The following is a 27,612-nucleotide window of genomic DNA, read 5'->3' as shown; positions in this document are numbered from 1 at the left end:
TCTTGGCGGGGGTCTTGGCATTGTTCTCTGTCTTTGTCCTGGATCTCAGGGACCGCTTGCGGGGTGGTTCTCCATCTGCAGGGGGTGGGTTGCTGGTGTTGTGGTCCTGTGGTGGTGCCTCCTGTCCACTAGCACCGGCGGAGGTGGTGGGCAGTTCATCATTGAGGCTAGTGTCAGGTGCCCCTTGTTGTGCAAGTGTCCCTCCTGGTGTTGACGAGTTCCTTTAGCACCCCTACAATGGTGCCCAGGGTGGTGTTGATGGATTTGAGTTCCTCCCTGAACCCCAAATACTGTTCCTCCTGCAGCCGCTGGGTCTCCTGAAACTTGGCCAGTACCGTTGCCATCGTCTCCTGGGAATGGTGTTAGGCTCCCATGATATTGGAGAGGGCCTCATGGAGAGTGGGTTCCCTGGGCCTGTCCTCCCCCTGTAGCACAGCAGCCCTCCCAGTTCCCCTGTGTTCCTGGGCCTCTGTCCCCTGAACCTTGTGCCCACTGCCACTGCCCCCAGGTCCCTGATTTTCTTGGGGTGGTGGGTTTGCCTGGGTTCCCTGTAGTGGTGGACACACTGCTGCTTGATGTGTCCTGGGGACAGAGAGATGGGCCCGCTGGGTGGGTGCTGTGCTGGTGTTTCCTGAGGGGGGAGGGTCTGTTGTGGCTTGTGCCAGTGTGAGGGGAACCGACTGTCCCGAGGTCCCAGATGGGCCGGGCTGGTCATCTTGATCCAGTTGGAAGGAGCTGCTGTCATCACTGCGGGCCTCTTCTGTGGGTGGAGTGGACATGTCTGGACCCTCCTGTCCGGTAACGTTGGGTAGGGGTCCTGCACGGGTGTAAAGGCATGATTATTGCATCTGTGTGTGGCATGGTGTGCAATGAGTGGGTGACCCTGTACCCCAGTGCTTGCATTCTTGTGTGGGACCTTGTGTGATAATTGGTTAGGGGTGTGTGTGGGTATGTGCAGTGGCCATGCATTGGTGATGGGTGTCCATGCTTTAGTGTTGCATGCAGGGCTTGGTGTTGGGATGGGTGGGTTGTGATAGTGGGACATATGTGAGGAGTTGGAGTGATGGGGGTGAGGGTGAGGCTGGGGGTATGTGATAGCATGCAGGTAGGGTGGGGGATGTAATAGTTAAGATTTGACTTACCAGAGCCCATTCCTCCAGCTACTCCTGCAAGGCCCTAAGGATGCAGTATAGCCAGGACCTGCTCCTCCCATGTTGTTAGTTGTGGGGCAGGAGGTGGGGGTCCGCCGCCAGTCCTCTGAACTGCAATGTGGTGTCTTGAGACCACAGAACGCACCTTCCCCCGTAGGTCGTTCCACCTCTTCCTGATGTCATCCCTAGTTCTTGGGTGCTGTCCCACTGCGTTGACCCTGTCCACGATTCTGCGCCATAGCTCCATCTTCCTAGCTATGGTGGTGTGCTGCACCTGTGATCCGAATAGCTGTGGCTCTACCCGGATGATTTCCTCCACCATGACCCTGAGCTCCTCCTCAGAGAACCTGGGGTGTCTTTGCGGTGCCATGGGGTGGTGTGGGTGATGTGTGGGGTGGTGTGTGTTGTGATGTGTGGGGTGATGTTTAGGGGTGTGTGGTGTTTTGTGCGTGGATGTTGTGTGAGTGAAGGTGTTGAGTGCCTGTGGATGCTAGTTTGTAGATGGTGGTGTCTCTCTCTGGCCTTCAGTCGCTATTGTGGGTGATGTGGGTGTGTGTTTTATATTGTATTGGATGTGTGGGAGTGGTGTGTGTATGTGTCTCAGGTGTGTGTATTTGTAATTGTCCAATGTGGTTGTGTTTTGTAAGTGTGTGTGTATTTTGAGCGCGGCGGTGTGTACCGCCAATGGAATACCGCGGTTGAAAGACCGCTGCGTGGATTCGTGGGTCGTGATAGTGTCGGCGTATTACTGTTGGTGTGACGGTGGAGGTTTTGTTATCGCCAGTTTATCACTGACCTTTGGTGTGGCGGACTTGTGTGGGTGTCTAAATTTTGGCGGATTCCGAGCTGTGGGTCATAATAGCTGTGGCGGAATTCCACGGCCGCAGCAGTGTGTTGGCGGTCTTCTGCACGGCGCTAAGCGGCATTTACTGCCAATGTTGTAATGAGCCCCATTGTGTTTTTTATTTTAGAAGAAAATGTATTATTTTGAAAGTGCAACCTTTCTATTTTTTTTTTATTGTGATTCATCTAACAATATGAATTTTGAAGGAGAGATAAGTACTGTATGTTCATAGCACTAATATGAAATCCCCTCGAAAAACTACAATCATGGAAGGATTTACCTTCCGGTGTCACAAACACACAATGCCAATACACAGCTGTTTTGTTGCACTCGGCCTGCCGTTTCTTACTTTAATTGGGTAAGTGGCTTGTCGGCACATCAGAAAAGAAACCCCAATGTGTGTGTGCGCAAAGAGTTCTTCCTTTTGTTCAGTACAAACCGGTTTTGCCCATCGCTGCAAAATTAAAAATGCACAAGTCGTGATTGAACCTTACTTGATTTAACATTCAGCGAGATATCCTATTAACTTTTGCCGTTTTGGAGGGGTCTCATTAAAGTAGTCAGAAATAACTGAATGACAAGAGTTTGATGTGAGGAAAGAAACCATGAGATATAATAATAGAATGGAAAAGATGTACATATATATTTGCCCTGTGGACTGAAACCTTGCATTCATAACATTTATATCTAATATATGAAGGTAACCGATTTTTTTTAAAAACAGAATTCTGTTGGAGTAAGAGTATTTTTTATGATGAAATCTTTATAATCGTATTATAGCCTCAACATAATGGCCTGAGGTGGTTTCGCACTTTCCAAATTGTTGATCCCAATTAAGTTTGGAGTCAAATCTTATGTCCACATAATCACAGTTTTGGACTTTAATTGGTGTACCATAGATTTTGAAGGTAAATGTTAGCTTTGACCTTGATTTAAGAATCATGAGCTCCGAATTTTGGTGTTGATGCTTAGCTTCCTACTGTTGCAAAAAGGTCTTGAAACTATTTAGTAGGCAATACATTGAGTTTTCTGTGCAGTTGAGCAGCAAACGTCAAGGTATGCGGCCCTTTTCAGGCATGATCAGATTATCATCAGTTTGTTCTTGTGTTTGGGTGTTGCATCAACGTTGGCTGCTTTGTCTTTTTGCCATCTGATTAAATAGCCACATGGAGTACTTGCACGTGTTTTAGCTTTCTCATGTACAGTCCCTGGGAATTTTATCATTCATCATCCTTGGTGGTAACCTGCACTTTCTTTAAGTGGGCAGATATGACTTTATTGCTGATGAAATACTTTGGCAATTTGCTGCCTTAGTGCTGTGTGGGTTGTGGGAGGGGGGTGTTGGAAATCACCCTTGGAATGCGTGTCACAAAGGTTATGATTTAGGGTGCGCACTCCTTATGCATTTTGGTCCAAGGCTGCCAACTCTTCTTTTAAGAGTTTCATTTTGCAGTCTACTACGATGGAGTTTATAACTTTTAGTACCTCAGGCTGTTTCTAAGGGATTGGGGAGCAATGGCACATATCTTTTTGGCCTGTTAGCAATCTGAGTGTATTTTTCACTGCTTATTACACTGTATACCTTCTTCAGTCTATGTTAGCAATAGACCAGAAAGATTCCTGTAGGACTATCCTTCGGTCATCTATTTTGACTGTGCAAATAATGCTCCTGGTACAGTGTTGAGGGTTCTGCACATAACTTTCATAATTCCCAAAATGAGTTTTGTGGGTGGTATTTAAAATTCATTTGGGGTTCTGAGTCTAGTTCAGGTGTCTCCAGTCAGTCCACTGCGAGCTACCAGTAGCTCGCAGATACCTTCAGAGTAGATTAAAGCATTGAGTTATTTATTTTTAAATAGGCACAGGGTCACATTTTACTTTTACAGTTAACGGAAGGTTGTGTTTATTTTACATTATTATGATCAGACTGATATTTGCATGACGTGATAATGAGCAGTGCTCAGTCAGATTTATGACCAAGCTGATGGGGCACACAGGGGAAGAACTGAAACGCAAGGTATTTAACTTTTAGATTAAAACCCCTTTTCAGCGCAAAACTGGAGTATGAAAAGAAAATTATGTTTCTGATGCTTTTAAGTGGGAGTAAATTAAAATGAAGAATTACCTTAATGATTAGGTTAACTCTTCATTTTAATTTACTCCCATTTCTAATTGTTGCATTTACAAACAGAAGGCCTCTTGCTCCTTATGGCCAATAGTCACTGTGCCATATTTAGAAACTGAAACAGTCATTTTATTAAATGGGAGAAACTTAAAGTGAAGACAAATATTTCTATGAAACATCTTAATGTGTTTCTACAATTTCAATTAAGCCAATTATGTCAATGTTTTATAAAGCATGTTTCCTCACTTTAAATTTCTCCTATTTAAACAACTAAGGGGGTCATTCCTACCCTGGCGGTCTGAGACCGCCAGGGTAGGGGACGGAGGTAGCACCGCCAACAGGCTGCCGGTGCTACATGGGCAATTCTGACCGAGCGGTGAAGCCGCGGTCAGAAAAGGGCAACCGGCGGTTTCCCGCCGGTTTACCCCTGCCCAAGGGAATCCTCCAGCGCCGCCATGGGGATTCCGACCCCCTTCCCGCCATCCTGTTCCTGGCGGTTGTTACCGCCAGGAACAGGATGGCGGGAACAGGTGTTGTGGGGCCCCTGCAGTGCCCATGCCACTGGCATGGGCACTGCAGGGGCCCCCTAACAGGGCCCCACATTGATTTTCAGTGTCTGCTTGGCAGACACTGAAAAGCGCGACGGGTGCAACTGCACCCGTCGCACACCAGCAACTCCGCCGGCTCCATTCGGAGCCAGCATCCTCGTTGCTGGTGCTTTCCCGCTGGGCCGGCGGGCGGCCTTTTGGCGGTCGCCCGCCGGCCCAGCGGGAAAGCCAGAATGACCGCCGTGGTATTTTGACTGCAGTGCGGTCTTCTAAAGTCGGAATGACCCCCTAAGTGTATTTTTCTACTATAAATAGGACACCATGCCTACAGGCCTCTGGGAGCAAGATGCCTTCTGAGGCAGAACACAGTACAGCATTTGAAAACTGGTTGGTGCAAACGATGGCATGCTTGGGATAACGCACGGAGGGAGGAGGAACTATTTCAAGTACAACCTTGTTCAGTGGCAGTGGGGGAGCAGGTTTCAGGAGGTGAAATCAATTCTCAGATGACAAAGGAGGTTCACAAAACAGTGGGTACAGAGGATAAAGGTGTCTCAGCCAATTTGGATCTGACGTTAAGCAGTTCAGTTGACAAGAGGGAGACAGTCACTGGTAAGAACAAGGATTGGGAGGTTGCGGAATTTAACAAGTCAGATAAAAACAAAGAAAATGGTAAGGACATCAAATCGGATTTGGACGTAGCGGAAATAAGTCAGAAGGGACGGACTATGAGGAAAAACTACCTTATATGGGTATAGGCATGCCTTTAGGTGCACATTTATCTATTGCCACAAAAGAAAACATTTGAAAAGGGAAGAACTGATCGATATCTTTAAACTGTTACACCGAGAAATACAGGCAAAAGATGGAACAAAAAAAGGAGACAGGGGAGCTTGCCCAGAGACCTACAGTTCCTATCACAGTAGGCACAAGAACATCAGCCTTTTATAATTTTTGCTACTATTTGTGAAAAATGTAGCAATATTCAAACATATGGAAATAGTCTGTAAAGCACTGATGGAGCTTTGCTTGATATAGATATGATAAGGAGTTCATGGCTAGATGGAGTATCTTTCCCCACCAACCCTGGGGTGACTTGAACAATGAGCTGTGGCTTCAGATTAATACCACCAATCAGACCAGACCAGCAGCTTCACTTCACACCATGGCTACCTGTACCTTATAGGCCGTTTTGGGGCGTCCCACACTTAGGGGTTATTGCAAGGACAGGACAAATAAGGGCAGGTGCCTGCTGGGGATTCAATCTAGGTTTCTGCAACAAGAACCCATGCAAATATAACCACAAGTGCTCAAGATATGGGGAAAGAAATCCAATCGTACGATGTATGGCAGAACACCCAAAGTTTTGGTCAATTCATACAGAGGAGTAGGAGATGTAACAACAGTTTGGTAACAAAGGCTTTTACATCGTTTAACTATTAGTATTGCAAGACTGGCTAGCATACTATCTAATTCTAAGGATGCGCCTGTGTTGCTTTGAGGCAAAAAGAAGATTTTTGTCTAGGTTACCAAGGGCCCAGACTTTGCAGCTTCATGGATGATCTCCGGTCTGCAAAGCAGATATCACTCATTGTTAGAGACAAATTGTTTGAAAAGGTGCAAGAAGGCAGGATGGAGGGCCCCTTTGAATTTTGGCCATTGGATAAGTTGATGGTGTCCCCAGTAGGGGTGGTGCCCAAAAAGTACATTTTGTATGATTCATCATTTATCTTGGCAGAAGGGTTATCGGCAAACAATTTAATTTACAGGGAAGATACTGCAGTTCAATTTGCTTCAACCGATGTGGCCTTTGCTTTGAATAGAGAACCTGGCAAGGGTGTGCTGTTTGCAAAATGTGACCTAAAATCTGCATTCAGCTGGATTTTGAGCTCTTGGCTCTGTATTTTGAGAATTATTTTTTTGTGGACAAGATGCTACCCATGGAGAGTGCTATAACATGCATACTACGTGAGATTTTCAATTGTTTCTTACAGTGGTGATTTATTTCAAGATCAGGACATGAAGGAGTGACTCATTAATTGGACAACTTCCTGGCTGTTGGAAATCCTAATAAGGAGGAGTTTCGTAAGGCATTACTCGAATTTGAAGCATTGTCAGATGAGTGGGGCTTTCCTCTTGCACAAGAAAAAACTGACGGTCCACATACCACCATCACTTTCTAGGGTATTGAGAGTGACACATTAGACAAGTTAGCTTGTTTGCCAAAGGATAACTGGGATGTAAGCCTCTAACCACTCCGACCTGGCAACAATATAGACGAAGTGACTAGTTTACTCAAAGAAGCAATTTCTTTGAAGAAAATGGAGCTACGGAAATTAAAAAGTTGCTAGGTCACTAGCCCCATGAGGTCAAAGGCTTTGGGGGGCGGGGGGGCATTTACTGTGTGGGGCGTTACAGCAGGTTAACTGTGAGGGGAATGTTTGGGGTAGGTTGGATGTACTGGCATTTTGAAGGATGTTTGAGGGGAGTGGATGTGGGTCATTAATTTGGGGAAGTTTTTTCATTGTTGGGGAGTGGATAAAAGGTAGGGGGTCAGGTGTTAATGTGTATTAGGAAGGGTTATGTTTATCTTTGTAAATTTGTTAAGAAACTGACTGCACACCTCTCCTAATAAAGCAGCCTTTTGCTCTCTTACAATGGGTTTTAATTGTGCGAGTCTCCCCCGATGGGGACCAAGGGATGATAGTCTCAATGATTCTCCTCCCAGGGTCTCCGGGCGAATTAATGTGCTCCTTGGACCCGGATTAACCCATTTGCAGGGGGTTGGGTGACAACCATTAAATGGCAAAGAAAGAGATAATTCGAAGAAACATCTCATTGCATTGAAAAACAGCTATTTTCTGATTGCAACACACGGTCACTAAAATAAATGTCACACACAAAAAACACAAACATATCACAGATAAGCAACATGAAAACATGGAAACTTTGAGTGGCTTGTTATCTGGATTTTCGAACTTCCTTTTGAGTTCCATATTTTAGTCCTGCAACCGAAAGAAAAGCTGTTTCAAGAGTTCTTGCTTGTCAACCTATAATCTCCCCATTCTACTAGAGCAAAGAGCCTCTCTCTCATATGGTTGAATTCTTTTTAATTTCTATGATGTCCTGCGTTAGGTCTTTCCAAAGCATACTGATATTGACCCATAGTTCTTTAAAGAATTATGCAATGACCTGAAATTCAGATTTTTTTCTGGAGCTGTCTTTTGAATCATTATTAAGGTTCCCATACTTAGTGTTGTCCTATTGTCTTTAGTAACAGACCTTTTATAGTGTTGTCTCTGCCCTGTTTCAACGTGGCCATCCTGTCAAGTACATGAGTGCCCAAGAATCCTCCACTGTTGTGCAATCTTGGTTTGTGTCCCCATAAGCCACCATCCATTAGATTCCAAATGGATCTCTTTCTTTGTGCCTATGGTCTCTTTTCAGGTCGATCATCATTGCTATGCCTCTTTTTCAGCTTTCACACACAGTGCCACTGCCTGTTTTGTCTAGTTGAGTAGCTTCAGTCCCTTAACTATACCAGCAGTGTTCACTCATTTGCCACAATCTCCACATGCCCCTCAATTAGTTTAATGGCCAGATTCCTGCTTCTGCAAATGAAGAAGCCCACACTGTCTGCCCACCCAGACTTTCTTTCAGTGAGGCTTGATTCATGGGGGGTGACTGTCCTCCCTCCTTTTGTGTGCTACTGGATGTCACTGTCTTTACTCCAGGATCTGGCATCAGTCTGTGTTTGTGTTGGAACTAGTTCTCAGTATATGGTACGAGTTCCTCTTTTGAGTGGCTCCCATATTGTTTCTTTGCTCCCGGGGTCAGGATCCCACACTTTGCTTCTTCGGTTGGTCTGCCCCCTTTATTCCATTTTTAAGGTCTTATCAGGATCTTTCAATTGCCCCAGTTATTTTTGCGGCTCATTTGCAGGGTACGGTCAGGCTCACTTTGTCATTCTTGAACCCTTTCCTGAGCGTTGCCTCCACATTATGGCTGTCTTCGGGGGCCCTCACAGCTCATGTTATCCCCAAGAGCACTCTTCGCTTCCGCGCCTTGAGACCTCAATACCGCAGCTGCTGTGATCCAGTTGGAACAAGCCACACCGCAGCCGCCTTCTCTAAAAAAGGCTACTCTTAGCACACCAAAAGGCAGGCGCCCTCCTATGCCTCCCTGCCACCAGTTCTCCAGCAGTCGAGGTGGATGGTGGAGTCCAAAGGTTGCAAATCCAAGGAGGTGTGGATGCTAACCCTTGCTTGGGGGCAGGGCAGGAGAATGCCAACTGCTTCCAAGCCGCACCTGGGCTCAGTGATGGAACTGGAGATGGCCACCAGGCACTTTGCTGCCTTCCTCAGGCATAGCTTGTCAAACTTAAGTCGGCAAAAAAGGGCGGTTTTAAACTGACCTCTGCTTCTAGGCCGGATAGCGACTTGGATCACTGCAGCTGCCATCTTGCAGTCTGTCTGTCCAGTGCATGACTGCAGTACCATAGTATTCCTGTTTTATCTGTTGTTGGAGTTGATTTCTGCAGTCCCCAATCCTTTTCATGGGCTATCAAACTTCTCAGCACAATAAGTGCACACTGATGCCAGTGTGGGATTTATTGTAAAATACACCCATAGGGCATCTTAGAGATGCCCCCGAATACCAGTCCGACTCCTAGTGCTAGGCTGACCAGTTTCTGCCAGCCTGCCACAACCAGACGAGTTTCTGAGTGAGTTTCTGGGGTGAGTGCCTTTGTCACTCTGTGGCCAGGAACAAAGCCTGTACTGGGTGGAGGTGCTTCTCACCTCCCCCTGCAGGAATTGTAACACCTGGCGGTGAGCCTCAAAGGCTCATGCCTTTCGTTACAGCACCCCAGGACATCCCAGCTAGTGGAGATGCCCGTCCCTCCAGCCACTGCCCCCACTTTGGCGGCAAGGCAGGAGAGGATAATGAGAAAAATAAGGAGGAGTCCCCCACCAGTCAGGACAGCCCCTAAGGTGCCCTGAGCTGAGGTGACCCCTGCCCGTTAGAAATCCTCCATCTTGAGATTAGAGGATTCCCCCAATAGGATTATGGATGTGCCCCCCTCAGGGAGGAGGCACAAAGAGGGTGTAGCCACCCTCCAGGACAGTAGCCATTGGCTACTGCCCCCAGACCTAAACACACCCCTACATTTAGTATTTAGGGGCGACCCTGAACCCAGGAAATCAGATTCCTGCAACCTGCACCAAGAAGAAGGACTGCTGACCTGAAAGCCCTGCAGAGACGACAACTGACTTGGCCTCAGCCCTACCGGCCTGTGTCCAGACTCAAAGAACCTGCACAGCGTCACATCCGACAGGGACCAGCGACCTCTGAGGACTCCGATGACTGCACTGAAACCGAAGGACCAAGAAACTCTCGAGAACTTCTGCACTGTTCACCAACAGCAGCATTTTTGCAACAAAGAAACAACTTTCAAAGAACTCTCCTTCCTGCCGCAAGCGTGAGACTTCACACTATGCACCCCACGCCCCCAGCTCGAGCTCCAGAGAACAAACACTGCATAGAGGACTCCCAGGCGACTGCGATGACATGAGTAACCCGAGTCAACCCCCCTGCACTCCACAGTGACGCCTGCAGAGAGGATCCAGAGGCTCCCCCCCTGACTGCGACTGCCTGATAACAGGGAACCCGACGCCTGAACCAAGCACTGCACCCGCAGCCCCCAGGACCGAGAGGAACCAACCTCCAGTGCAGGAGTGACCAGCAGGTGGCACTCTTGCTTGCCCAGTCAGTGGCTGGCCCGAGAAGCCCTCCTGTGCCCTGTATGCATTGCTTAAGTGACACCTGGGTCCCTCCATTGCTTCATATAGCAAACCCGACGCCAACTTTGCACACTGCACCTGCCGCCTCGGTGCCGCCCAGGGTGTGTTTTGTGTGCCTGTTTGTGTCCCCCCCCAGTGCTCTACAAAACCCCCTTGTCTGCTCCCTGAGGATGCGGGTACTTACCTGCCAGCAGACCGGAACCAAAGCACCCCTGTTCTCCATAGGTGCCTATGTGTTTTGGGCCCTCCTTTGACCTCTGCACCTGACCGGCACTGTGTTGCTGATGCAGTGACATTGGGGTTGCCTTGAACCCCCAACGGTGGGCTGCCTATGCCCAGGAGACTGACTGTGTAAGTGCTTTACTTACCTCCCCCAGGAACTGTTGATTTTTGTAGTGTCCACTTTTAAAAATAGCTTATTGCCATTGTAACCTATACTGTGTGTACTACTGCTTTAATTCAAAGTTCCCTACTTACCTGTGTGGAGTGCCTTGCATTTTATGTCTTTAATCTTGGGGTTCTAAAATAAATTAGAAAAGATATGTTTCTATATAAAAACTATTGGCCTGCAGTTAAGTCTTTGAGTGTGTGTTCCTCATTTATTGCCTATGTGTGTACATCAAATGCTTAACACCACCCTCTGATAAGCCTACTGCTCGACCACACTACCACAAACTAATTTTGCCACTATCAACCTCTAAGGGGAACCCTTGGACTCTGTGCACACTGTCTCTCACTTTGAGATAGTAGATACAGAGCAAACTTCCTACACTGACCATCTGTGCCAGCGGCTCAATAGCCAGAGTGAATAGGGCCTCACCTGGCTGCTGGGCCTTGGCTCCTCGGCCCTCTGCCTCCCGATGCCCGGGCGGCCTGGACTGCTTCCCCGCTCGTCACTCGCTCTGTTCCCGGGCAGGTTCCAACCAGGTCCGACTCCACGCCACCCAGGCCACCGGCACTGCCACGATCACCAGCCGTCTGCCATTTTGAGCGTGGGCTGCCCCAGGCACTCAGCGCCGTACCATCAAGCTGGGGGGTCGGACGGCTCCTCAGATTCCTCCGGGGGGGGGGGGCAGAGCAGCCCTAGGAGTGGGTATTTACCGCCGATAAAGGCTGATTAGATGCGTAGCTGAAGACGGAAGACAGAGGGGTCCAGAACACTACGAGAGTGCGACTGCCATCTTGACGCCTTGGTCACGCCCCTGCTTTGTGCCTTTTATGACTTTTTAGAGCCCCCACAAATGTCTTCAAAGCCACCAATGTAGCCTCATAACACTAACGATTTAGGTAGAGGTGACAGTAATCATAAACTGGAATCTAATAAAAGTGGTGAGTTGATGGAAGGCGAAAAGTCAGGAGATGACGGTGGTGGTGCTGGTTTTAGGCATTTAACCAGTCCTGATCAGGTGCTGCTTGAGCTAACAATGGGTAAACCATATGATTGTTCAATAGGTGAGTTTGTATTAGTTTTTTATAGCCACTGAAGTCAAGTTTAATACTTTGAAGTTTTGGGAGGGAGTTCCATAGGGGTGATCGATACTCGTGAGTAGTCCTGCCACCAAACTTCTTGTATCAGTATGCTCAAATGGACAGTGAGTTATTGTTGGCAAAATTTTAGGGATCTGGATCGTAGATAGGGGAGAAGCAGCTTAGAAAAGTAGCCTGCAGAGCTTTGTCAATTGAGCATAGCGATTTTAAATTAGTGTGTTCCTTCACAGTGAGCAAGTGGGTGAGATGGGGTTGTAGCAATTCAAACCAAACAGGAGACAGGCAGTATGGTGCTTACCAGCTGATGCTTATATATAGATCTACCAGGGAGAACAAAGTAGAGGCTGTTACAATACTGTAAGATGGTAATTTTCTGAGTAAGATGGAGAGGAAGGGTGCCTCTGAGAAAGCACAAATAGTGGAATGCGGCCATTGTCACAGACTTTATATGATGAATGAAAGAGGCTGCTGTCGAGCAGCACAGCCAGATGAAAGATGTTTTGTCACCGGGCTGGGGGTGGGTGCCTAAGGAAAACAGCCATTGAATATTCTCTTTTAAAAGCATCATCAGAGGGAACTATTGTGATTGTTATTATCCGAAAGCAGCGAGAACAGAAAGGGCACATTGTGTAAAAATGCTCCTTCTATTAAATGAAATCCAGCGTTGTAGTAAAGGACACCTGAAATAGCATGATGTGCCTTGGTGATTACCGACACACGTTCTTACCTGAGGCTTTATTTGACTCAGAATGCTGCCACCTTGAACTTCAGCGCAGATTAATGTGAGGAGTGACGTGAAATATGTGGGCTCCATCAGGCTTATTTGCACAAGGACCAGCTTTCATAAGTAGCTTACAGTAGTAGACTAGAAGATGGGGATCGTGGGTGCAGTTTTACTTTGCTAAGTTTTCACTGTAGCTAAAATGCAGGGACAAAGAGAGCAAAAAAACGTTGGTAATGGAAGATATGGCTATGCTCTTGTGCCTGGCTGAGATCTTCCGACCTTGCAAGGATCCTTAAGGCTGCTTACTCCAAGTCCTTTTATTCCTTGGATATAGCAATTCACTGACACAAGAAGCTATAAATCTACCCACTGAACAAATCACAATGTAGACTAAATCTGGGGATGATTGAAAATGTACTTGAGGCAATTTCATAATCTGGTACAAGGCCATCATTAAATATATTAGCACAATCTTTTAAAGCGTAATATATTAGTTGTTCTTAGTCATTATGTAGTGCACAAAATACAATGATATTAAAACATAGGAACTAAATCGAAGCCTTAATAAAAGACTAAATGAAGGGCACCTGTTCACGGTAAGTCCACTGTTGCTGAAATTCTTTTTTCAACTCAAAGGTCAAAACTGTTAATACTTCACAATGATTGAAAATTATGAGTCTCCAATGAGTAAACAGTCAACTTAAGACCCCAACCACAATGCAGGTTTTCTTAAGCATGCAATGGTCTGTAATTTGTGCATACTCTATAGATGTTTCTACTTCCAGCATGAACCATTAGAGAAAAAAGGCGGCGATCACCTGCAGGCTCAGATTTCGCTCGCTTTCTCTGGGGTGATGACATTCTTGCCAGCTTGTAAACTCTGTGTCAACTGAAAAAAAACAAAGAAGGAAATGGCTATTAAGTACGCCTGCATTTTAAAGTGAAAAGAGGAACACGAAGAGAGATAGAAGATGTGAGGGGCATCCATTCACCCTTTGCCCCTCCACTCACAAAACAGTGTTGTAGGGAATGAAGAATCATCTTATATACCCTATTTTTAACTTACTGTGAGTCACATGCGTAATAAAGTAAGCGAGAGAAAGCACGCCTTAAAACCCAACTGCCCTTTGCGCATATCATCTTAGCAGAGGATTGAAGTTGAAGTCAGTTTTACAAACGGAGTTCTGCTAGCTGCTTCAAAATTAATGAGACTGCAATCACTATATGTTCAGAAGAAGATCATTCCAGAACTACCTTTGTGTAAAAAATATTTTTGACGACTGTAGAGGAACTTAGAAACTTCTTGGGTTGTGTTTATTAATGTTCTCATTTAATGCTTATGAGGCCACAACATGGGGAGTCCAAACAGGATATCTAAAAATCAAACTCTATCATTTAGAGGTAAACACTGGTCTTAAATGGTCTTAACTATACAAAAGATTTCCTTATATGAGGAAGACAGCAAAGGAAGGCCCCTTTTGAGACTCTTCATTTTTAATAGGGTGTTAATCGCATTGCTAATTCATTGTACTTGTTTCGTATCATCGTCTAGTTGCAAGCATAGTCACAACATTAAAAAAAGAAACAAAAATAGGACATTGAATTAAAGGAAAAACGCAAGGCCAACAATCCCTTCAATGGGATCACAAAATAAACTACTGGTACCATGATTAGTCTCTTTGCGTCTTGTCTGATACCCGTCACCTGCCCCAGACACCAGGAGCAATTAGGGTATTAATTAACCAGTTGCATGAGTCAGAAGGCTGGGAGCTGTACGACGGCACAGTGCTGTGCGTTGGACGGCTTCCAACTGTCCATTCACAGGGCTACGGGGGGGTGGGGGGGGACTGATGGGGCCAAAAGATCCTGATCTGCCCCCCCCCCCCATGGGGGCAGAAAGCAAACTAGGCACCAGGGAATACTTTTTTGTATGAATAAGTAGGGGCGGAGGTTGCCCAAAATAGGTATGCTAGTGCCCCCCTCACAAAAATGAGCACAGTCTTTCTTCCTCCATGGGGGCAGATGGACTAATTACCCCCAATGTGCCCCCTGGGGGGCAGAAAGCCCACTAGACAGCAGGGAACAGTGTTTTTTTTTTAATTTTATTTTTTTATTTGAATGTAAGAGGGGTGTGGGCTGCCCCCCACCATGGGGATGGTTATGCCCCCAAAATAAATGGGGGGTAAAGTCTTTCTGCTGCCCGGGGCAACAGCCCCTTCCACCCCGAATTGGGGCAGGAAGCCCACTAGGCACCAGGGATTTACTTATTTTGTTTGTTTAAAGTCTAGGGGTGGGGACTGGCCAGAATGGGCATGGCAATGCCCCACCACATACACTAAGGGGCACAGTCTTTCAATTACACCTGATTTGCCCCCTGGGGGGCAGAAAGCCCACTAGACACCAGGGAATATTTTTTTGAAGAAAGAGGGGTGTGGGCTGCTCCCCACCATGGGGATGGTTATGCACCACCACAAATGAAGGGGACAACATTTATTTTGCTGCCCCTGTGGATTAAAGCATCTGATCCCCATGAGAAGCAAGAGGACATTTCACTATTTAGGTTGCTGGATTTACAAATGGGCCAGGAGACCTTGGCTAACTCCCAATATCGTCCCATCCTCCCAATTTTTGGGCTTTGGTAGGCTGCCACCTGAAAAAACCTACTAGAATCAAACACTTCTGAAAACTAGACATCTGGGGGAGTCCAGGGTGGTGTACCTCACATGTCCCACACTCCATTTTCTTACCCACAATGCCCTGCAAACCTCCTTCTTTGCTTGAAGTCACGCATTTTCCCTACATTTCTGTGATGGAAACTTTTGGAACCCACAACATTCCTACCACCCAGCATTGCCCCATCTATAGCGAGAAAAATTCTGTCCCAGTTGTGTGGCTGGACCTTGTGCCAGCAACAGGAACAGATCCAACCGTGGTCAATAAGAGTCTCCATGCAAGTTCTACCATTGCCCATGGTTTGTTCCGTTCCTGACGCAGCACTAGGCCCAGCCACACAAGTGGGGCAACATTTTTACTGTCAAAGATGGGGCAATGCTTTGTGGTAAGAATTTTGTAAATTCCTGCTATTCCAGAAGTTCCCATCACAGAAATTTAAGGAAAATGTGTTGTTTCAGGCAAAGTTGGAGGTTTGCAAGGCATTGTGGGTAAAAAAACAAAAACTTATGTCAACCATGCAAGTCATGCCACCCCGAATTCCCATAGGTGTCTAGTTTTCAAGACTGTACCAGTTGGCTAGGTTTTGCTAGGTGCCTGATGAGCTATGGTCCAAAATCTAGAGCTACCCACAATGGAAAAATAGGGTCAGTTTTCATTTGAAAAATGTGCAGTGTCCATGTTGTGTTTTGGGCCTTTCCTGTAGCAGGCACTAGGTCTACCCACAAAAGTGAGGTACCATTTGTAATACAGACACTTGGGGGAATGCCGAGTCAAAGGAAGTTTGGGCTCTCTGCAGATTTCAGACCTTTTCCAGGAGAGAAATGTGAGGAAAATGTGCTCTTTACTCAAGGTTTGAGGTCTGCAAGGGATTCTGGTTATAAAAATGTGGCAAACGCCATGCAAGTCAGCCCACCCTTATTAGGGGTCTAGTTTTTAAAATATGTACAGGTTGGGTAGGTTTCTCTAGTTGCCAGCTGAGCTAGGGTCCACATTCTAGAGCTACCCATATTGGAAAAAGAGGGCCAATTTTCGTTGGAAAAATGTGCTGCATCCATGTTACATTTTGGGTGGCTTCCTGTTGCGGGCACTAGGCCTACACCCACAAGTGAGGTACCACTTTAATTGGGAGACTTGTAGAAGCACAGAATAGTAGGGCACTTGTTATTACCAATCGGATTTCACTGCATTTATGCCTTTCAAATGTAAGCCAGTGTATAAGAAAGATGACATTTTGAAAAATACCCTCAAGATCATATCCTAGTACGGGTACCAACAAATTCAGAGATGTAGAAATAACCACTGCTCTTAAACTTTATATCATGTGCTAATTTTAGAAATACATAAGTTTTCCTGAATACCCATTTTTCACTTTGCTTATTTCACTATAAGAATTTCTCTATACTCAGTACTCAATAAAAAGCATTTGCGTAGTGCAGCTCAGTAATTTGCTCTGGGTAGCTTGGGTTCTTGGAGAACCTACAAACCCTATATATCCCCACAACCAGAAAGGTTTAGTGTACGTAAATGTATATTGCTTTTGTCAATCTGCCATTGTGACAAAAAATTACAGATAAGAATGTTGTCACACAAGCCACATGCACATTTTTTTGCTACTCCTTTTCTTTATTTCAACAGTTATTTCTCTTGGGAAAACCTTGAAGGACCTACTCATATGACCCTCCCCCCCCCCCCTGCTGAATTTGGAATTTTGTTTACTTTTTGCAAATCTATAGCTTTTTTGCATCACTCATGGGTTTCACACTGGTTTCACCACAAACTGGAAGTAGGATGAGAGCAAAAAAAAATAGGGAAAATAGGCTACCTCTTAGAAAAATGCTAAAACTGTGGTACAAAATTAGTTTTTTTTTATTCAACTCTGAATGTTCCTGAAAGCTGGGGAGATGGTGACTTTAGTACAGAAAATCATCCGTAGAGCACTTTTCCTCTGTTTTCTTCCAAAAACTAAAAATGTTGCTATATTTTTCCTATTTTCGAGTATCTTTAGACTCTCCAGGATGTTTGGAAAAAAGGATGCAAATTCGGCGTGGATAAAACGTTCTGGAGCTCTAATAGCGAAGTACCCTAAATAGCCCAAAAAGGGCTCAGCAGCGAAATGGTTACATTTAAGCTTTTCTGTCTATATTTTTGTTGTGAATTGTGGGTTTTCAGAGTTTTCCAATGTTTTAAAAAATTGCTAAAATTAGTGGTTATAGGGGTTTACTCTTTTTTGCTCCACAGAAAGTCCTGTGGATGGTGTTTTTTCCAGTGCTTATAAAGAATTTAGTTTTTATTGCCTTCCCTCCCATTCTTTCCTGCTTCAAATTATTTTCTTTGTATGTTTTCCTTGACTTTACTCCTCCACATAACTTTTCAATATTTTCCTCACCTTCCTTCTTGTCTCACTTCCCAGCACTCAAACTCCCTTTCGCAACAGACTAGTTCAATCATATGTCCATGATGCAAATCAAGAGATGTTTGCACCCTATTAACATTTGACTGCAGCAGGTGAAACTTTGATGGATAGCCTTTAACACACTTTTCTCCAGCCTTATTTGTCACACAAATGACTAATATTGACTGAATGAAGATTTCCTATTTGGGACATGAGATCTATATTGTGTGGTGCTCCTTGCTCTGTTATAGCTAACCAGTGTCACACTGCCCATTTCTTCGTTTAAAGACTTCAAGAAAAGTCTGTGTCAATAAGTGTGGTAGTGCTGCCTGATCTGAGTGTATTCCTGCTATGTATGGTCACTGGGCAGATTCATATCCTTGTCCTCTTCAAAAATCAAAATTTCATCAACAAAACCTTCACACAAAACCGTAGAGGCAAGAGAGGAGGTGGACTAGCTATTATATTCAAACAAGCAATAAATCTCAGTAAAACAGACAACATTTCCATTCAAGGTTGTGAAGCCCTCCTCACCAGATGCATCCCTACACCAACTTTCTCCTGTAACTTTCTCCTCCTTTATAGTCCTCCACCTAACAACTCAACATTACCAGACACTTTCTAGACGCAGTCTAAAACCTCATAACATTATACTCAAACCTACGCATTCTTGGGGACCTAAACATTTGGTTTGACAAATCCAATATACCCTATCTAAAAGCTACCACCACTGGCCTAGTCACATTGAAAGTACATCAGATTGTACACAATCCCACACACATCGCTGGACACATCCTAGATGTCATTTTTGCAAAGCCTGAAATAGTTACCGTTCATAGCATCATGCCAATCACATAGTCAGACCACCATTTGATAACTTTCCGACATAAAACACCACAAAGCAACACACCCCATAGCAACTTACATACATGCATCTATCGACCATGGAGCAAACTTAATTTTGAAGACCTAGAAAACACAACTAACAGCCAACACAGATCTAGATACAAATAATTCTGTTCCAAAACTTTATGAGTGGCTACAGGAAGCTTATGATATCCTAATACCACTCAGAAAAACTAAACAGGACAAAAGGAAACCAACACCTTGGAAAAACACATAGCGTAAAAAGACAAAGCAACAAATCAGAAGGCTGCACCAGACCTGGTTCAAAACAAACAACATTCAAGACAAACGTCAGCTACACAAACTTAACAGAATATACAAATCATCAATCAAAAAAGCTAAAAAAAAGTACTACTCAGACAGAATTCTAAACGCTAAATCTGCAACCAAAGAATTTTATAAAATTCTCAATTAATTTTGAAAACCTAAATGCATGGAAGGAAGTCATCCTACTACTCTAGATTTCATAATCAAACTGGCAACTCATTACATGACCAAGGCAGACACATTGGACGCCTACTTAAAACAGAAAACCATCAGCATCAACCCCTTTTCCTAAAATCCCCTCCAAGAATAAACCAACCCAGCCTCTGCACTCCTTCAAACAAATATCACAAGGTGAATTTATGGATTTGGTCAAAGCAAGCACACCTTCCGGTTGCCCTTCTGACCCTTGCCCACCATACATCTTCAAGAACATTCTTTTATCTACTACTGCTGCCACACCTATAAGGAGAATCATCAATAACTCTTTAACTACAGGAACGTTCCCGGAAGAACTGAAAAAGGCATACATATGTCCGTTATTAAAGAAAACAAACCTAGACCCGCAGGACCCCAACAACTACAGACCAATCACAAACGGACCTTTCCTGGGCAAACTGTTAAAAGAGCAGCATTTGCCCAGAAGTCACAATTCATTGAAGACAATTCCATACTTTCAGGCTACCGAACTGGATTCCGCCCAGGAAGAGGCACTGAATCGGCACTCATAACAATCTGGGATGATCTTAAAAACACAGTTGACAGCAATGGAGTTGCTGCACTACTTCTCATCTGCCTTTGATACTGTTGGCCATGACACCCTAATTCAAAGACTCCACGAAGCCGGCACAGAAGGAACTCCTCTCAACGGGATTACATCCTACCTTCAAAGCAAAACTAATATTATCTATTCTCCCCCCTTCTCGTCCAAATCCTACCTCACAAAAGCAGGGGTCCCCCAAGGATCAATCACCTCACCTGCTTTTCAACATCTACCTGATGTCATTACTAGAACTGATCAATGATTTTCAACTCACATGCTACAACTATGCAGTTGACACACAAATACTATTTTAATTGGGATGCCCCAAAGACATTGAAAACTCACAAATCTTCCATTGCCTCGGAGCCGCTGATCAGTGGATGACTTGGAGCCATCTCAACCTAAATGCTTCTAAAACGTAAATACTCACATGTGGCGACTGGAAAAATGATGACCCACTGTGCGCCTGGCCTGATGATCTCGGACCACCTCCTCAAGTATCCAAGGAAGTTAAAAAAAACTTGGAATTCCCGTGGACTCCAAGTTAACAATAAATGCGAAGTGGACAAATTAGCACGATCAAGCTTCATCAGCTTGAAGACTCTGCAACGTATCTTCCTCCACCTCTGATTTCCACACAAGGTGCAGGCTACTATCTCTCTTGTACTATCCAAACTGGATTATGCCAATGGCCTCTACCATGGATCATCTCTATCTATTATGAAAAAACTGCAATGTATTCAGAACTCAGCTGCCACGCTACTATTGCATGTAAAGCCACAAGACCACATCTCCCCTGCCTTGAGAGCACTACACTGGTTACCTGTTGCCAGAAGATCCACCTTCAAGCTGCTTTGTATCACCCACAAAGCTATACATGGAACAGGACCACTTTTAATCAGAAACAAAATAACCAAATACATTCAACAAAGAAACCTCTGCTCAAGATTGGCACCCGGCCTTAGAACACCACCATACAAGAAAAAGATAATAGGTGGTACATTCTTCTCCGTTCAAGCAGCCAAACTATGGACTTCATTAGCCCCAAATGTAAGATCCACGGATAACTATCTTGCCTTCAGAAGATCCATGAAGAGAAAGGCAATAGGTGGTACATCCTTTTTCGTTCAAGTAGCCAAACTATGGAATTCATTACCCCCAAATATAAGATCCACGGATAACTATCTTGCCTTCAGAAGACTACTCAAGAGTTGGCTCTTTCCTTTATAATCACTGTATTCAAACAGCAATGGACTACATATGCCTGTGTTAATAAATATTTATAATCTGATAGTGTATATTCTTGATATGTAGTTTGTTAAGAAATATGTATTGTTACTATTTCATAATAAATTATACACATACTCTTTAAGCCTGTTTAACAAAATGTATATTTACTCACAGTTAAATATATCTATATGCATGTGTGTGTGTGTATGTATATATGTGTGTGTGTGTATATATATACATATATATATGTATATTTATATTAGTCTATGCTTAACACGTTCATAGGTCATTGCAATAGCTCCTAGATAAGTGGTTATATTAGATACTTATGAAACCCTGCTTTCGTTTTTATATCACAATGATCAACTGTTAAATTATAATAAGCATTTCACTATTCAAAAACTGAGAACAGTACACTTATTAATTAACTTCAAATATTACAAATCATGAAAGTCTGTGTATATATATTTTTTTTAAACATCTTTTTATTATATTCTGCACAGATACTTGACAATAAATTCTACTATTTCAGTAACAGGATTTAGCTGATCCGTGATAACATGTTACATTAACAACAACTTAGGTCTAATTACATCTCACAGGATTCATCTTCTTTAGTACATAGCTGAGTCAAGAATTATAGGTGGTGCAATGGGCAACAGTTTTGACGGAATCCTTTTCCCATTTTTCACATTTAGTGTGTGGCGGTGGGGTATTGTGTAATATTACCTGCTATGATGTATGCTCCGATTATGTGTTTGTTACTTCCTTGTGGTACTCACGAGGCTTGATCTGTTTCCTATTATGTCCAGTGGTGCGAGTGCACGATCCCGCAGTGTACTTCGGGCCAGTCGGCATTCCCTTCATAACTCTTCCATTTTAACCCTTGCTGTATGCTGGGTCAATGCAAGTCTGTTTATGCACTCACAATGGGTGTATTCTGTATGATTATTTTCCTGTGTGTGCAGGGCAGTGTTCGGGATATCCTCCTCCCACGCTCTTATGGTATTATCGGGGTTCATGGTGGACGCTCGTCATTTTTGACCTCCAACTTAGTGACAAATGTTTCCCAAGCATCGGTCCAGTGTGTGTCTGACCTCTGTCTAGTAACCTACGTAGTACTTGATGCTCTGTTCGTGCCCAGCGCAGTGTCAAGGCCCGCCATGCTTTCAAATCTGGTGATTTAGGGGCTTTCCAGTTCATAGCAATCAATCTTTTGTACATTATGAGTGCTAGGTCTGCAAACTTATGGATGCATCTGTGCTTTTTCCCCCTTATCCTAACACCCAATAAGCAGGATCTGGGGTCCGGCAGGAATAACTGGTCCGTTATCTCTGAGATGTCAGCCACTACTCCCCGCCACTCCGCCTCCAGGGGACCGCACTCCCAAACCATGTGATAGAGATGGGCTGACGGGGAACCGCAGAGAGGGTCAGACCCAAGGAACATGCGCCTCAGCCGAGCAGGTGAGAGGTACGTCTGGTGTGTATAATTGAATTGGGTGTACCGGAACCTGGGGTTTCTTGACACCCTTCCAGTGTGATATAGGGCCTGCGACCAATCCTCAGGTGATAGCAGGTTAGGTAGAACAGCGTTCCATCGACCCCTTACATTCTCCAATCCAGTTTCGGGGAATCTGTTTAAAATTTTATATAGATTTGTTATGACTTTAGTTTGACTGTCATATAGCAACATATGGTGTAGTGTGGGGGAGATAGTTGGTGCCCGGTCGCCTGACGACCACGCCTTCTTAATTAAGTGTCATATAGAATAATATGCTATAAATTGCCCTGGTCCCACTGACGTAAGATCTTTTATGGATTCAAATGACATTAATACGCCTTCCTCAAAGCAGTCTCCTACCGTTAATATCCCCGCCTCTGCCCAAACAGCAGCAGAGTACATTCCAGTCATATCACCCCTTCCTGGGATTTGTCCTAGGGGGATAAGGGGAGATTATGGGGAACCCATGCGGCCCTTTTGTATACACCGTTTCCAGCATTCGTGTGCAGCTATCATTAATGGATTACCGAAGGCCCCTTTCGCTAAGTTATTCGACAGCCATGTAATCAGCGGCACGCCGTGTAGCTGTGTATTGATCCATGCAGATTATGCCTATTCGGGTCTATGTATCCAATTTAGTATCCATTACAATTCCGTGGAAGCAAAATAAAGTTCAAAGTTGGGGGCGCCCAGTCCACCTTCACTTAATGGACGATGCAGGGTGGAGAGTGCCACTCGGGTTCTGCACCCTCCCCATATAAGTCACAGTAGTACTGTGTTTAATTCACGGAAAAAGCTTTTAGGCACTGCGACCGGCAATGCCGCAAAATAGTAGAGGAGGCGGGGGAGTAATAACATGTTCGCCACCGCCACTCTGCCCAGCGGCGACAGTGGCAGTGAACACCAGAAGCGCAGGGACTCCTTCATGGAGTTCAGCGCGCGCCCCAAGTTGCCGTCCCTCAAATCTCCAGGCTTATGATAAATGTGAACTCCTAGGTATTTGAATGTGTCAAAACACCACCTCAGGTGTCACGTTGGAGCAGTCTCCCTCGTCTCAATAGGCCAATCAGTCAATGGGAACACATAAGATTTATCCCAGTTCACCACCAATCCCGATATTCTCCCATACTCATCTAGCAGGGAGATCACCGAAGGCATTGTTTCGCACCCCCTTCTCACGTATATCAATGCATCGTCTGCATATAACGAGACAATGTGGCGAATTCCAGTTCTGAGCACTCCCCATTGCTCCACCATCGCTCGCATCCTAGAGGCCAATGGTTCCATCGCAATGGCAAACAATAAGTTAGATAGTGGACACCCCTGCCTGGTACCCCTGGTAATGGGGAAGCTGTCAGACACAATGCCTCCTGATTTCACTCAGGCCCTGGGTTCAGCATATAATGTCTGCACCCAGCGTATGTAGCTGGGGCCAAATTCCATATCCTGCATAGTTGCAAACAGGAAGTCCCACCCTAGTGTGTCAAATGCCTTCTCGATGTCTAATGACATCGCCACATTATCGTATGCCTCCGACGGAGTGTCCCCCATGATGCTCAGCAGCCTGGGGATATTTAGAAATGTATTGCGTTTTGGGATAAAGCCATTCTGGTCTTCGTGTATTAAGGTATGTATTACGGGAGCCAACCTGTTTGCCAGAATTTTACCCAGAATTTCGCAATCTAGGTTTAGGAGTGAGTGCGGTCTATATGACTTAATGTCTGTAGGGTCACGGCCTTGCTTAGGAAGGACCACTATCAGTGCTTCTCTTTGTGTAGGCGGGAGTAGTCTGTGGGACCACGCCTCCTCAAACACCGCCAGCAAGTGAGGTTTCAAGTGTTTCGAGTAAGTGGTGTAATACTCTATTGGTAAGCCATCTATTCCTGGTGCTTTGTTTCTGGACATCTGTGCTATGGCCGCCTCCAACTCTTCCATTTTTATAGTAGCCTCCAATATCTCTTTATCTGATTGTGACAACTGTGCTAAGGGCACCCCTCCGAGAAAAGACCCCAATTGTTGGGTAGTGCATACTGTCTGTCCCCTGTATAAGCCTGTGTAGTAGTCCTTGAACGGTTTGTTGATCGCTTCGTGACTGGTGGCCGTAGTTCCATCAGCCAGGTGTATAGTCCCTATAGGAGCTTGCTGGCAGTCCTCACGAAGGAGCCAAGCCAGCAATCTCCCCGATCTATCTCCTTCCGTTTGTAAGCGCATCAAGTGGTAGTTGTAATCATGACGGCGGAGCCGTAAATCCGCCTCGTCATATTTTGTGCCCACGTCTCTTAGTTCTGTGTATGGTGCCCCATTTTGTGCCACTGCAACCTCCAGAGCCCTCATTTCTTTCTCCAGTTTGGCGACCTCAACATGGAGGGTACGCCGCACACCCCAAGTGGCTGATAGACAATAACCCCGAACAGTAACTTTATGAGCATCCCACTCCATCGCTCTTGTGTCTGTAGAATCCCTATTTATTTCCCAGTACTGTCTTATTGTTGTGTTCAATTCTTCTCTAAAAGCCTGCTCCTGGAGGGCCTTCACCTGTAAGGGCCAAGTGGGGATCGCGGAGCGTCTCCTGCCTCATCGTAGTGTCAACATTAGCGGAGAATGATCAGATAACGTTTTGGCCAGGTATCCAGTGTCCTTAACTATGGAGCATATATCAGGGGTCCCCCGTATAATATCTATCCTGGTGTGTACCTTGTGGGGCGCTGAATAGAATGAGTATTCCCTTTGCGTTGGGTGTCTTATACACCAGATATCATATAATCTCATGTCTCCCGCCATGTCAACAGTGGACCAATGGCGCTCCCATGTGTCAGCGCTCTCAGGGGTGGAATTGACCGATCGAGTAACATATCCGGTGTACTATTAAAGTCTCCCCCCCCCCCCACACACGGCTGGCGCTTTAGGATTCACTAGCAATGCTGGTGTCAGTGTGCATAAGAATTCAGTCAGTGCGCTGTTAGGGGCGTAGATCCCTATTATCGTTAGTTGTCTACCATCTAGTTGCCCCTCTATTACCACATATCTGCCCCGTTGATCTATCCTGTGTGTGTGTTGGACATACGGTACCCCCTGTGCTATCCACACCAATACCCCCCTAGCATAGGCAGAGTACGATGTGCCCACAATCTGTCCTCCCCAACGCCCCCTTAATGCTCTCAAATCAGCCTCCAATAGGTGTGTCTCTTGTAGGATGGCAATATGTGTCCCCTGGCGCTTAAGGCGGGCATGAATTTGGTGTCTCTTGCCCTGCGCCGCCATTCCCCGCACGTGCCACGTGATTATGTTGTATTCATGCATAGCGTGGATTGCAGTCTGAGCCATGTCCTGTTGTAAGGTATTCGTATGTGTCATGATCCGGATTTCAATTCCGCCCCAGATTATTCCGTTCCGTTTCTGATATTCAATTTAGACTAGCAGCTGTAACAAAGTACCTTGCAATTTAGAGCGACCTAGTGAACATGAGTAAATACATTCCCACCCGCTACCCACCCCAACTAATCCCTTACAACTATGCTGAACTTGCATTGTTTTAACCGCCATCTGTAACAGCAAAATACTCAACACACTTCTAACAGTGAAAAACTGTATCCATATGGATACCTTCTGGGGAATCATATTGAGATTTGGAGGTAGTCCTTATAAGGGGCCCCCAACCTTATAACAAAAAAAGATTACACATGTCGGCGCTCCCGGAGTGCTGGCCTCTCTATCACTGTGAGCTCAATATTGTAAGTTACTAGTATATAGAAAGAGAGAGCTATCCAACTAATACTTATATGTAGAGGCAGTGTCCTTCTTGTTATGTCCAGCCCCTCGGTTCCAGAGCTCCACTATACTGCCACAGAGCTCGCTAAGGAATGAGACTGTTCCACCATTCTCTCCTCTAACAGTCACAATGCATCCGCAGATCTGGGTGTGAGCTTCGGGTCCCTTAGCGCCTCCAGTATTGTCGAATCGGAGCTAGCTGAGTCTGAGTCTATATGGTCATTTAGATTAGACCGTAGCGCACCGAAGGAGTTCTGCATGTGCAAAGTCGCTTCCTTCAGCACCCCTGCTCTCTCGGCCGCCGCTTGTTTTTCAGAAGGTTAGGCCTTTGAGCGCTTCTTGGGTCTCCTCCGTGCCGGTGAAGCGATCCATGCGTCGCCATCCCCCGTTCCTTCCTGGGGCTGTGCCAAACCTTTGGCGTGCATCAATGTCCAAGCATCTTCAGGGGTGGTAAAAACATGTGTTCGATCATCCAAGATTACTCTCAGTTTAGCAGGGAACATCAGGGCATATTTAATATTGCGCTCACGGAGGCGTTGTTTGATCTTCATATATGAATTGCGCTCTCTCTGTACTTCTTGGGTGAAATCCGGGTAGGCAGTGATAGAAGAGCCCTCGTGTTGAATAGGGCCTTTACTGCGAAAATGCCGCAGTATTGCGTCCCAATCTCTATAGTTTAGAAATCTTGCAATCAATGGTCTAGGTGGTAACCCTGGAGCTGGTTGTCTCCCCTGGACTCTGTGTGCTCTTTCCACTGAGAAAAACTTTGATGGGGCACCGTGCAGTACTTCTTTGATCAGCCATTGCTCCAAGAATAGTTCAGTGTTTTGTCCTTCCGATCTTTCGGGAAACCCCAAGAAGCGGACGTTGTTACGACGGGACCTGCCTTCTGCTTCCTCAGCGCGTCGCCATAGGACCTTCACCTCGGAATCCAAGCGTTTCTGGTTCTCTACGACCAATGGGTTTAGCCCGCTCAGTGTGTCCTCTGCTATTCCGACTCTTTCTGTCACATTGCGGTGGTCCACCCTTAGTAGATTGAGGTCTTGGGATACTGTGTCGATTCTATTTTCTAACAAGGATTTAGGGGGTTATTCTAACTTTGGAGGAGGTGTTAATCCGTCCCAAAAGTGACGGAAAAGTGACGGATTTACCACCAGCCGTATTACGAGTCCATTATATCCTATGGAACTCGTAATACGGCTGGTGGTATATCCGTCACTTTACCGTCACTTTTGGGACCGATTAACACTCCTCCAAAGTTAGAATAACCCCCTAAGTGTCCATAATCGCCTGTAGAATTTTCTTGAATTGGGTCGAGTGGGCTTGCAGCGTGTTTTCTAGGGATTGTAAACTAGGCATTGTTTGCTGCTCACCTGGTGCTACCGCGGGTACAGGACGTTCCTAGGCTTTAGCTGTCTTGGATTTCCCCACC

At 45.4% G+C, this 27,612-nt stretch overlaps 1 protein-coding gene across 2 annotated transcripts in view; it reads right to left on the bottom strand.

Moving 5' to 3' along the window:
• THYN1 (thymocyte nuclear protein 1) overlaps positions 1–27,612 on the bottom strand; it is a 191,985-nt gene that overhangs the window by 139,530 nt on the left and 24,843 nt on the right. For both annotated transcript variants that reach the window (XM_069224450.1, XM_069224449.1), the window contains exon 2: positions 13,500–13,570. In XM_069224450.1, the coding sequence (XP_069080551.1) occupies positions 13,500–13,542 (43 nt within the window). In that variant the 5' untranslated portion in view covers positions 13,543–13,570. The remainder of the gene's footprint in view (positions 1–13,499; positions 13,571–27,612) is intronic.

This window comes from Pleurodeles waltl, chromosome 3_1, assembly GCF_031143425.1.
Source record: "Pleurodeles waltl isolate 20211129_DDA chromosome 3_1, aPleWal1.hap1.20221129, whole genome shotgun sequence".
Classification (NCBI taxonomy): Eukaryota; Metazoa; Chordata; class Amphibia; order Caudata; family Salamandridae; genus Pleurodeles; species Pleurodeles waltl.
Note: the sequence above shows the minus strand (reverse complement) of the source record. Positions and strands in the feature narration are given on the sequence as shown.